The sequence below is a fragment of the Pseudonaja textilis genome, chromosome 2 (assembly GCF_049901715.1).
Source record: "Pseudonaja textilis isolate UNSWEBS1 chromosome 2, rPseTex1.2, whole genome shotgun sequence".
NCBI lineage: Eukaryota > Metazoa > Chordata > Lepidosauria > Squamata > Elapidae > Pseudonaja > Pseudonaja textilis.
The window spans coordinates 157,750,325-157,762,763 of NC_141991.1; the positions used below are offsets into that span (position 1 = coordinate 157,750,325).

General features: G+C 36.6%; 1 protein-coding gene across 8 annotated transcripts in view; it reads right to left on the bottom strand.

The window, feature by feature from the left end:
- Positions 1–3,104: 3,104 nt before the first annotated feature.
- SIDT1 (SID1 transmembrane family member 1) overlaps positions 3,105–12,439 on the bottom strand; it is a 65,970-nt gene continuing 56,635 nt past the window's right edge. For all 8 annotated transcript variants that reach the window (XM_087926185.1, XM_087926184.1, XM_087926183.1 and 5 more), the window contains 6 exons: positions 12,152–12,228; positions 10,633–10,679; positions 8,856–8,961; positions 8,040–8,150; positions 7,091–7,204; positions 3,105–4,416 (listed from right to left, as the gene is read on the bottom strand). In XM_087926185.1, the coding sequence (XP_087782311.1) occupies positions 4,354–4,416; positions 7,091–7,204; positions 8,040–8,150; positions 8,856–8,961; positions 10,633–10,679; positions 12,152–12,228 (518 nt within the window). In that variant the 3' untranslated portion in view covers positions 3,105–4,353. The remainder of the gene's footprint in view (positions 4,417–7,090; positions 7,205–8,039; positions 8,151–8,855; positions 8,962–10,632; positions 10,680–12,151; positions 12,229–12,439) is intronic.

Genomic DNA, 12,439 nt, shown 5'->3' on the forward strand with positions numbered 1-12,439 from the left:
ATTGATCAGCAAATTGTTTAAGGGTAGGAAAAGACATTTGGGGCTGCTACATTTTTAGAAAATGTGATTTGGAGTACAGTGTGTTTAGGCTGTATAATGCTTTGGCTTGATTCCAAAAAGAGACCTAGAAAAAGTGTTTTTCAAACGTGACAACATGACTGGCTCTGATGCAGGCACTCACTGGGTTTTTCTTCTCCCTAGTCTCTGCGGTCACTCTAGCCTTCTCTGTGCACTGGGCCTATAACCTGTCAAAGTGTTTGCAGCGTGACTACTATTGTGAGACAACCCAGGAGCACAATACAGTGCACGCACAGAGGCTTTGTCTTTTAACAGTGGTTTATATACAAGACTGCTATATATAATGTGTTTATATACATGTTAGGCACACACCAGGCAAGCAATCAGTCTTCATTACTCTGCACAGAGAACTACAATGGAAATAGAACACAAGTAAAGAGAGATCTCCTCTCATGGCCACCTTTCTATAGACAGCTTCTTCTTCTTTTTTTTTTTGTATATTTTATTTGAGTTTTCACAAAGAGAAAAAAAATACAAATAAAACATCTTTTTTGAAAGCAGCATAATCCCGGGTTACATTTCTTCGTACAGACACAAATTCAGGTTCATGCTCATTTTTATATTCTATTCCATATCTTATTACTATTTTACATTACATTCAAATCATTGTATTTATATTTTTTGTCTGTCCTGTTTCGATTATCTATTATCTTTTCTCATTAAACAAAATTTCTCCTGTAGTTACTGATTGGAGTATGACGCCTTTATATCTTTTCCCTAAAGTTGTAACATTCAATATAATAAATAACTTCCATTCGGATTCTGCTTGGTACATTCTTAAAATACACACTGTATTCTTAAAAAAAATAGAAAAAAAATTATAAATGTATATAATTAAAACAACATTCCATTCCAATTCAATTAATTAATTAATTAATATTAATATTAAAGTCTTAACATCTTTAACATTACTTTTCAATTAAATATCATACTTCTATGGGAACAATTATAAGCTTATAAAAATTATAAGCTTTCCATAGTTAATTCCCCCCCTTCACTTATATTTTATAAAACATTAACTAATTAAAATGTTCCCGTTCCTTCCTAATTCAATTTTCTCATTTATTTTATTTCACTTATTTTATTCACAAACATTTCACTAAATTACACTATTTTATCCCTCATTTTAATCATATGTTGTTTCCAATTTTCTAAAGTTATTTCTATTACTAATATAATAATACAATCTTATGTACCTTTACAGAATCCCTTTTTCAGTTAGATTTTCATCCTTATCTCTAAATAGGTCCTGTTTCTCTATATCTTGCTCCGGTCCTTTGTAACTTCTTTTCCTTTCCTTCTTCCCTCTCTTCTTCTCTCTCCCCTTTTTACCCCCTTGTCTCTCTACCTCTATTTCTCTCTTCTGTATTCCCCTTTTCTGTTGCTTTCCAGTGTTATACTTATTTTTTGAATTATTTTTCTTTTCTTTGGTTTTTTTTTAAGTCTTAAATTCTCCATTCTCTTTTCCCCCTTTCCTTTTTCTTCCCCACATAGAATTACTTGTTCATTAAAGATGGCTTCTTCTTTGTCCCAGTCTTCTTGTTTTGCAGTCTTTTCTTGTTGTTTCTCTTAGTTCCAAATCTCCATTTCTAAGAATTGAAAGACGAAGCTTGTGCATCTTCTTTGTACTTTTTAAGTTCCATTTTCAATTCATCTAGAAGTGGTGCCATTGTATAAATTTTTAAACAACCACCCAATTGATTTTAGTCATTCAAATATAATAACCAAAAATCCAAAGATCACCAAATAATCCAAATACACGCAAGCTGGGTTTTTTTTTGCTCTTTTTTTCACTTTCTCTTCCTGGGGTTACTATTTAGTTGCAAAGTTTCAGTTAAAATGTATCTTTTAGAAGTCTTGTTGAAGTTTTACTTCAGATTCTTTTTAATTCCAGGCAGTCTCCTCCCTCTTCCAGATCCTGCCCTTATTCTTTTTCTCTCCCTTCCTGCTTATGAAAAAGAAAAATTTTAATGTCCAGAAATCTTTATTATCCCTTTGGCATTTTGTTTTATTTTCAGCTTAATTACCTATTGATGTCAAAGCGGATTTTTCCGATTTCTTATTTAAGTCTCTTAGTTGTCAGTATAGGGAAGGAGAGAGAAGGGAAAAAAAGGCAAACCTTTCCCTTTTCACTTTCCTTTGCTGCTTCCAACTCTTCTTTGGGAGCGATGTTATTTTTTGTAAGTTTAAATTCCAGGGTACCTTGGTAGTTGCTTTTACAATTTAACCCGGTCAGCCAAAACTTTCACTTCTATCTTCCTCCTGCACATTCTTTTCTGGTCGAGTTCTTCTTTGTTGTGGCCATTTCTGACCACTGCTGCAACCGCCTTCGGGAAAGGGAGTAATGGCCAGCTGAGGAGGAGAGATGTGGCTCTCCTCAACCCTGCTGGTGGTCTCCCCCCTCTTCACCACCTCTACAGGGTGGCTTAGCCCTGAAACCAGCCAGCTCGGGGCGCTCCAGTGGCAAGGCCAGACAGAAACCGCGCACGATCGCGGATTTCTGTCTGTTGCCGAAGCCCTTCAAACCGGAAGTCTCTATAGACAGCTTCTTAAAGTGGCAATAACTCTGCTGACCCAACTTCAGTCTTAAAAGCAGCAATACCCTGCTGGCTCATTCACATTGCATCAGCATTTACAGCAACCTTACAACAGCTGGTCAGCTATTGACTCTCCGGCTATTAAAACAAAGATGCTAACTGGGAATTCTGGGAGTTGAAGTTTAGGCATTTTAAAGTTGTCAAGTTTGAAAAACACTCAAAGCATGCATTGGAAAAGTTATGGTTTCTTTCTGCACACTCTCGCACCCTTTTGGAATCTGATGCAAAACACCACCCAGGAATGCATTAAAGACCTGGGGTTGGGAAAAAAAAGTCTCCTTTGTTCTTAGATTTCCTTTAAATATACAGCAGGTTTACCCTAGAGAAAAGCAGATGCAGAATTCTACTGTTTAACATTTTTTTTAAACCGAAGTTAATTGATAAGACAATTGGGCTGTCATTAGCTGCCAAACAATCATTAAGAAAACGTCCAAATATACTTAAAGGTTTATAAACATCTTTAAGTAGTTCTTGTTGATAATACTGAGACATGCTTTAATTTAAATTTAGCAAAGCGTGGCACAAACATCTATACAGCATCCTCTGAATATAATTCTGGGATTAAGGAATAAGGTAGACAATTGGATCTTTTCTGTCTTACCCAGACAATTGGATCTTTTCTGTCTTACCCACATAAGTTATTTTGCACGAGCTTAAATGAACAGCAAATAAGAGCCTGTAGATTATCAGAAAATAATTCACTACTAGCAATAGTGATAGATGACTAGAAAGAGTAAGTAGCATTGTAATACTGCATCTGGATTACCTGTCGGAGAACCAAACATAAGTTTAAAGAAATAATACAATGCATATGACAGTCTCATGGAGAGGAAAAGCATCTTCCAGCTGAGCAGAGAAAGTCTGTTTTCTACAAAGTATATTCCAAGATACTATCCTCCCCCTGAAAATGAGGCAGGTTGCACTATTCACATTGGCTAAAGATCTATAGGAAGAAAAGGGATGGTGTCTCCAATGTGTCTTCTGGTACAAAAAGAATGAGTTACTATAATTTTATGTAGTAAATGCAACAGTTGCAAAATGTTTACATAAGGATCTCCACAATATTTCAGTATTGCATAAAGTAATTCTGACTAATCAAGCAACAGAACATAAGTACAGTGGAACCTTCATACTCATCATTAATTGGTTCCGGGAGGCATGATGAGTACCAAACACAATGGGTGCCAAACAAATTTCTCCCATGAGGAATAATATAGTGAGTCACAAGGCAACTGACCCCAACAAGTTCTAGCTTGTGCATCGAGTACCAAACAAACATGAATATTGGGATAAAAAAATTGTGTAAAAATCCATTGAGTACCAAATTCATTGAGTTTCAAAGCATTTGAATACCACTGTGGCCAAAAGGGCAATCATTCCATGTACATTTGGTAAATTACAAACTTGAGAAACTACAATGCTGGGAATAAAACTTATCCATTATAAGAAAGTGAAGAATGGCCTCAGCCTATGAACACCCCAGCTTGATTAGTTTCAATATAATGTATTATTATACTATAGATCTGATCCAGCTGATGTTGAGGACATGATTTTGCAGTGTTTTCTATATGGGAATTGTTTCAAATAAGCTTTCCAATGCGTACTTGGTGCTCTGTTCTGACTGCTCCACATAGCAAATTTTACTGTGAAGCATCAAATACTGTTCTTATCCTGTAGCTCAAAAGACAGGAATCTTGTTCCGTGGCACAGTATCCAAGTCATCATCCAGGGTCAACAAGCCCTAGAGCAAGAAAGTATCACACGCATGTCAAGAGATTTATTTTTTCTTGGTACAAAATGAAAGAATAAGCAGAAATGTCTTACCAGTTTTATAGTCAGGATAGTTCTGACATGTTATTCCTAGAAATCTGAATAATAGCTGCTTTTCCCACTGCACATAATATTTAGGATTTGGTGATGCAAATACCATATTGTAAGATGTCACTACAGCAAACCGATAGGGCCAAGAATCATGTAGTAATACAATGCAAATACCATAATAACTTTTATGTTTTGTATTGTACACTGCCCAGAAGTGCTCTGTGAGGGAGATGGGTGGTCCCCAAATTTAATATATAAATAAATAAGATTATAGTACTTGCATTCTGATGTCTTATGCAAGATGTAAGTCATAGCAATTAATGTGATGAGTTCAATAATAATTTGTCTTTTCCCTGGACACCCATGTTACTTCAGTTCTGTAAAAAATCTGAGATACAATCTGGTCCAATTGGTGACAAGCGGAAAATTATTTATATTGTGTTAACATTTTCTTATGTGGAAGTTGTTTAAATCATAAACCTTTAAATGCAGCCCAAACAAGTTCTGCAAGTGTCCCTTTCAAGGATATTTATCCAAGCCAAGAATAATAACAGCAACAACAAAAATCCAGCTGGCTAAATAGGAGTGAGAAGTGGTGTCTAGAGAAATGGGATCTTTTCAAACCATCAGAAGCAGCCTCTGGCTTCTAAAATTAACTTCAATTCCCACTCTAGCTTTGCTCTACTTCCCAAAGTGCCACTGCTGTCGCATTATTTCTGTCTGTCCATCCATCCATCCAAACGGTCTGCCTGTCTGCCTGCCTTTCTGTCTACCTACCTACCTATCTATCTATCTACCAATATAGATCTATCTATCTATCTATCTATCTATCTATCTATCTATCTATCTATCTATCTATCTATCTGTCTGTCTGTCTGTCTGTCTGTCTATCTATCTATCTATCTATCTATCTATCTATCTATCTATCAATCATCTATCTATCTATCTATCCATACATCCATCCAAAATGTCTGCCTGTTTGCCTGCCTGCCTGCCTACCTGCCCAACATGGCCAACATGGATCTAGCTACCTACCTACCAATCTACTTACCTACCTACCTATCCATCCATCCATCCAAAAGGTCTGCCTGCCTATCTACCTATCTACCAATCTATCTACCTACCTGTCTCTGTCTGTCTGTCTGTCTCTCTCTATCCATCCATCTATCCATGTTCGAAGCACGAGCCCCGCAGGCATATTGGGAAAGTAGAGCAAAGCCAGTCTGGGAGGGAGGGAGGTGGGGGGAGAGAGAGAGAGAGAGACAGACAGACCTGATGCATCTGATTGAAATGAGTTTAGACTGAGGCACTTTTCCACATTGAAACATCTTTGGCTTCTATTAAAAGTTTTGTGGACAAAACATGGTCAAGACTATCAGGAAACTCTCACATTTTGTTGAGGCTTTAAACAGGATCCATTGGACCAGATCTCCACCCTAAAAATTACTTTTCCCTAATGTATTACAGTGCCAATCCTGAAGAAGGCAAAAGCAAAATGTACTGGTAAATTACAAGAACACACACACACACACACACACACACACACACACTCCCTTGTAACCCTGCTGGAGAAAGTGATTGGACTAGAATAGATATCTCATTATCTTTCTTCTCCCTCCCTCCATCCTTCTTTATTTCTTTTTCTTTCTGTTCCTTCCTTCCACCACCACCCCTTTCTTTGTCCCTTTTTCTTTCTTTCCCTTTTCTCTTTCTTTTCTTCTCTCTCTCTCTCTTTCTTTTCTTTCTCTCTCTTTCCCTCTCTCAGGCTCACCCCATTGACTTGACTTGCTTGGGTAGGTCCCTCCAATGCAGTGGATTCAATGGGGTGGTCTTGTGGGGACACGGCAGTGTCGGCATGTTTGAAAAGTAGAGCAAAGCCAGAGGTTGGTAATTTTTGCTGCAAGGAATCACAAAAGCTTCTGGGTTGTGCACAAGAAGGGACACACATGTCAATACAATTCAGCAACATAAAATAATGAGATACAAATAAAACAAATCAACAAGAATTGGCAAAGCATCTCTGATTAGATTTTATTCACTGCTAGAATCTAATCAGAGCTGCTTTGCCGATTCTAGTGCAATGACCTGCTCCAGCAGGATTAGAAGGGAGTGTGTCACGTGTATGTGTGCATGGCTGTCAAAACTCCAAAAATGGGTCACGTATCTCTGGGGAGGCCAGTCATAAATTAGAACACTTGCTAAACAACCGGCCACTTATATTTGGATTGCCAGTCACCTGGCCATGCCCACCCAGTCACATGACCACCAAATCACACCTACCCCGTCATGTGACCAGCAAGCCATCCCCAGCCAGCAAGCTACGCCAGCCAGTCACGTGACCAGCAAGCCACGCCCACCCAGTCATGTGATCAGCAAGCCACACCCACCCAGTCACGTGATCAGCAAGCTGCGCCCACCCAGTCACGTGACCAGCAAGCTACACCCCAAAATTAGGCCACACCCACATAAATTTGAATCCCACCCCTGGGTGGGGGGCACTGAGGATGAATTTGTAGCACCAAGTGGGCGGTGGACTGAAAATGTTTGGGAACCACTGCTTTAGAACATTATTTTGTTATTAAGAAAAATCTCACCAAGAATGAAAAGAACAAGGCAGCAGCTGAGAGGAAGTGCCAGATATCATGGTCATCAAAGAATCCCAGAAGGATACATGGTCGGTTTTTTTCACGAGACTGTGCTGGAGTTTCCTGGAGGAAATGATAAAACCAGTGAATTTTAGATGTTTCCCAACCAAAAATGTAACCTTATATCTAGCCTTATATCTCAGTGATCCAATGATCTTCTCTACCTATGAAAAGCACAGTAAGCAAACTCACTACTCCAATTGAAGGAGGAATGAGTGGTGAAAAGGACAAAACTGATGAATGAATCTATTAAGGCTTCCTATGTAAGCTGCTCTGAGAATTTCAGAGGGCATTTAATGTAAGTAGCTATGTAATAAAATAAATATCAAATATAATTAAAATGATAGTACCAACTATATAATGCCCATGATTTTCAAAAGCAACATGTCAAATAATTTTCTTCATCAGCATTAATAAAAAGGTTTTTATAGGTAATTGGCGAAACTGAATTGCACACCAAAAATACGGTTTTGCTTTTTTAATGCTGTGCTCTGGCTTTACCAAACCTTTCAGGAAAATAGAATGGTCCCTATATAGGTAGAAATTTATATTCTTTGTGTTAAAGAATGGTTTCAAGAGATGTGTTCTTTATAAATTTTTGAAATGTATTTATAAAAAAGAGAAGGAGAAAAATGGAATATGTTTCTAGATGACTTAGATTCAACAGTAAGTTAAAGGATCACACTAGTTTTATATTAATATTCTATAGATCTTGGCACAAGAAATTAGGTCACAGTGAAGGAAGCTAAAGCTGAGTTTTAAAACAAAACAATTTTGATTCTGAAATTTTGTCCATATATTCTCTAATGCTTCTTTGGCTCCTTTCTTTCTGGTAATCTATGATAATTTCAAATACTCCTGAAGTGGAACAGAAGCAAATAGAAAGGAAGGAACCTACCTCCCAGCTACTGGGGTTCTGGAAAAAGAAATAAAGAGCTGCAGCCCAAACTACAGCTGTGGCCACAATACAAAAGAGAGGGAAAGGCAATAACTTCTCTGAACTGCGTAGCTGGAAAGACAAAAAGTATAATATTTGAATGAGCATTTCCTATGAGATGGGCTAATTTTTTTTAGCAAAAAGCTAGCATTTTCACGTCAAGCCAGTCTAGCTTTCTTTTCAAGCCAGTCTAACTCCAGCCCTGGTTGAAAGGAAGAGAAACCTGCCTGAATTTGTTCCATATTACCATGTTCTTAGCATTGCTTAGAAATCTAAAATGTGCAGGTATCCTAAAATGACAGCAGTTCATTCCTGGGAGGGGGCTAATCTCATCTTTGACTGCAAGTATGGGGCCTTCCCCTTCCTTCTTTTCATATGGTATTTCCATATAAGGAGCCTGACCATAATTGTAAACTTTGATAAATTGTGTTTTCCTCTTTAAGTTTGAGGTTTTTAGAATGTAGTTAATACCTGTATTTAACTTAATATAATAGTTGATTTGTGCTTTTCCAAGTTTATATAAATCATATGTACACTGATTATTCAAAATATGTAATCTCTGTCTCTGAAGAATAACTTCATCATAAATTAATAATATTCTCTGAGGTCTCTTATCCAAAGGCTTAAAAACCTGTAGTCAACTCTTGAAGGGCAGATCTGAAAGCTGAGCACTGAACAAAACATATTCTACCATACAATGATCTACTCCCCGCTTCAAAGCAGTCTAAGTTTGGCAATATAACTGACATTAACTAACAAGTAATAAGAACCACTGACCTTCATGATGACATAAAAGGCAAGATATAACAAAAGATTGCAGATAAAAATGCCCAGCATGTAAGAAGCAAAATCCCTTGGCCGATATACTAGTCCAAAAATTGCACTAAGAGAGAAAAATAAAGGCAATGTAATCCAAGACGGTTGCATGCAAAACTGATCCAGATTAATTTGTTTAGAACAATTATGATTTTCTGGTCAAAAAAATATAACTATGTTTTAATGAATTATTTTAATTATAGTTGTAAAACATCTTGATCTATAATGATTTCATTATAATGCAGAAAATACTCAAGATACAAATATTAATAAAACCTGAAACTTTTATTTAGGTATAATGGATATATCAATCAAAAAACAATTTGGGACTGTATTTCTTTACATGGTGACCATTGCAAGGATTGTACTTGCTAAGCACTGGAAAGGAAAGAAGATGCCGATTGTTGAAGAATGAATTTTAAAATTGACCGAATTAGCAGAGATGGCAAAATTAACTGCCTTGCTTAGAGATAATGGACTAGGCAGCCTTATAAGAGACTGGAAGCCATTTGTGGACTTTCTTCATGTTAAACATAATAACAGATGGTTAACAAAGGAATTTGAAGACTAGTGTAATATTTGGGCGAACATGTTGACATTTTTCTTTCATATAATTGATATATATATATCAATTATTACCTAGACCCCTCCTCATCTGAAATATTTGTTTATATATTTTTCTTGTTAAATAAGGACGAGAAAGTTTATACTTTCATAAGTTTCACCTTGCCCTCATTATGCAGACCCATTATGTAAGGGGAGAATTTATCAGGTATTTTTTTAATTTTTTTTTCCAACATCCAGCCAAAGTGCTTTTTGTTTGTTTGTTTGAGTCATTTTTTAAAAAACATTCCCCTTTTTTGGACAAATTTTTTTGTTGCTATTACTGTTGGATGTATTTTTTCTGATTTGTATGTTATTCCCATTGATAAAACATAATAAATATATATTAAAAATGGCTCCAGAAATCAAACGATTTTGACCATGACTCCCAGGCACTGTAGAAACAAGTCTAAATCAAGCTTAAGTCAGAGTCACTAGACTTATTCATGCAGAGGCTGTTCCTGAGTCCCTGTTGGGGTTGGCAACACCTTTAGGCTTGATTAGGACTTGCCCACAATCGTGCATAGTTGTCAACACATACGCTATGAAGGGGCTGATGGGTAAGTGTAGGTTGTAGATTGCAAATCTCAACTATGTGTGTTGCAGGGAAGTGTGTGCTCTACATACTGATTGGTTGAACTAATTTCCTGCTGGGAGGCAGGCAAAGGCAAAACAGATTGTTGTTTGAATGTCCCTTAGCCAGGATATTAATATTCATATATTAATATAAATGCAATAACAATGTCACTGTCTCCGAACAACAGACACATACATTCCCTGCATGTGCAGTGACACAGAAATCTAAATCAAACTTAAGGCTGAACTATAAGGGGAATGGGGAAAGGAAGGAACTAGAAATTCCTTTAGAAGGAACTATGTGTTCTAAATAGTTACCAAGTTAATTCCCTAATGAAGTCTGGTTCCTATGCTGCAATAATCACATTAAGAATTCTAGAATTTCCAGGGTGGGAAACAAGGAATGGGAAGAAATTGTTAAATATCAGATAATTTGTCAACTTGAAAAAATGTTTTAAAAATAGTAGACAGAACTATTTCAGAGACAGAGCTTCTCTAACATACACTTGTATCTCTTGATTGTCCAAAATAAATCTACAAACATACATTTGCTACTTACAAAGACCAATTAACCAGATTCCCAACAACAAGCAAAATCATTCTGTCCTAGAGAAAAGAAAGAATAACCAAAAATGAACAATTGAAATCAAATCATAGCAACATTTTTCTGTTTTATCCCAATGCTTACAACAGGAAATAATTAACAGCATACTTAAAATTATGTGGATTAAATTTAAAAAAAAATCAAACTGGGAATGTATAGAGCTCAACCAAATGGTGAAGAGAAATTGCTGTGAAGACAAGAAAGAATGGCTGGAAAGGCACTGAGGCACAAGAAGCAACAAAACTCTTTATTACATTTCTACTGAACAGACTGGAATAAGGAATAGCTCCAATGTTCTGATCAAGGATAAGAGTGCATCAACTGGCATTTCATTCCTCTCAGTGCCTGAAAAGATTTTTCACATAGTTCCCTTAGGCAGCTGCAAAGTGCCATATACCAATGTCTGAGAGAAGAACAAGCTGGATTTCGGTGTGGAAGGTCCTGCTGTGAACAAATCTTCACCTTATGAAATATAGAACTGTGCACTGAATATCGGCAACCCACTGGCCATCAACTTTATTGATTTTAAGAAAGCATTTGACAATCTCTGCCGAGAATCTCTCTGGAAGATCCTACATTTATGGTTTACTGACAGTCTTCATTACTATCTTTAAGGATTTATACTATCAATACTGTGCAGCATGGGAGGATCTAATGCTAATGTTAATACTTAAAGTTTATGATGTGAAGTTGCATATCTGATATACATTTGCATTTGCTTTAGCATCATTATAAGCTTTTAGAGCATGTTGGATCAATTAGAAATTTCAACTCGCATTCCATGTATACCATGCACACACAGATCACCCTCCATCATCCATAGTAGTTTTGTCATCTGAATGCAGAAATTAAGTTACAAAAACTTATAAAAAAATCATAAGGAGTGCTCTAGTCCATTGTTTCCAATCCTGAATCCAGATTAAAAGATATCTGAGAAATGCTTGCCCAGTCTTTGCTTCAAAACATTTAAGGGGAACTTATTATCTCTATTAGGATACATATATTCTTATGTTAAACCAAAATCTACCATTTGGTAACTTAATTACATAATAACTATTCAAGGAGAACAGGATGATGTATCTTTTTAACATGCACTCATATATCATATGACTGTGGGGGTGGTACTGCAATGATCATAACTTCAGGGACTGGGTATAAGTACCATTGTTCAGCAGCTGAACTTCACTGAATGAATGGTCAGATTTTGAGGACTATCTGCACAGGGGAGAGAGTGGGCCTCCCACTAGGAAAGTTCCAGATGGTGGTTCTGAGCAGGCACATCCTCATACGAGAGCAAGAAAAAGAATTCCAAGTGGAAGTCAAAGTAATTTCTGAAAATACTGTACATTACTATTACAGTGGCAAATAAGACCATTGTGTTCATTTAAACTAATCTATATGTTTTCAAACGAGAAAGAAAAGCATTTTCATAATCCATCAGAGATAACTTCAAGGAACTGAAAAAAGTACTTACCATGTACATGGGTCGGCTGCATTGTTGTATATAATCGGTGTACAATACTATAGCTATGCGTCGAAAAATCCCAAGGTCTATGGCAGAAAACAACAAAGGGAATTAAAATATGGCAATCAGCATTTGACTGAGATCATGTTGAAGCAAATATATAACCCAGGACCGAGAAGCAAGAGCTGGCACAAAGTAGACTGGAATCTATTGGAAAATGTTTGATTTTCAGAAAAGGACAAAGGATCCTTGATGACTAGTTACTTTCACACTAATTTTATACGATTACTAGGCAGC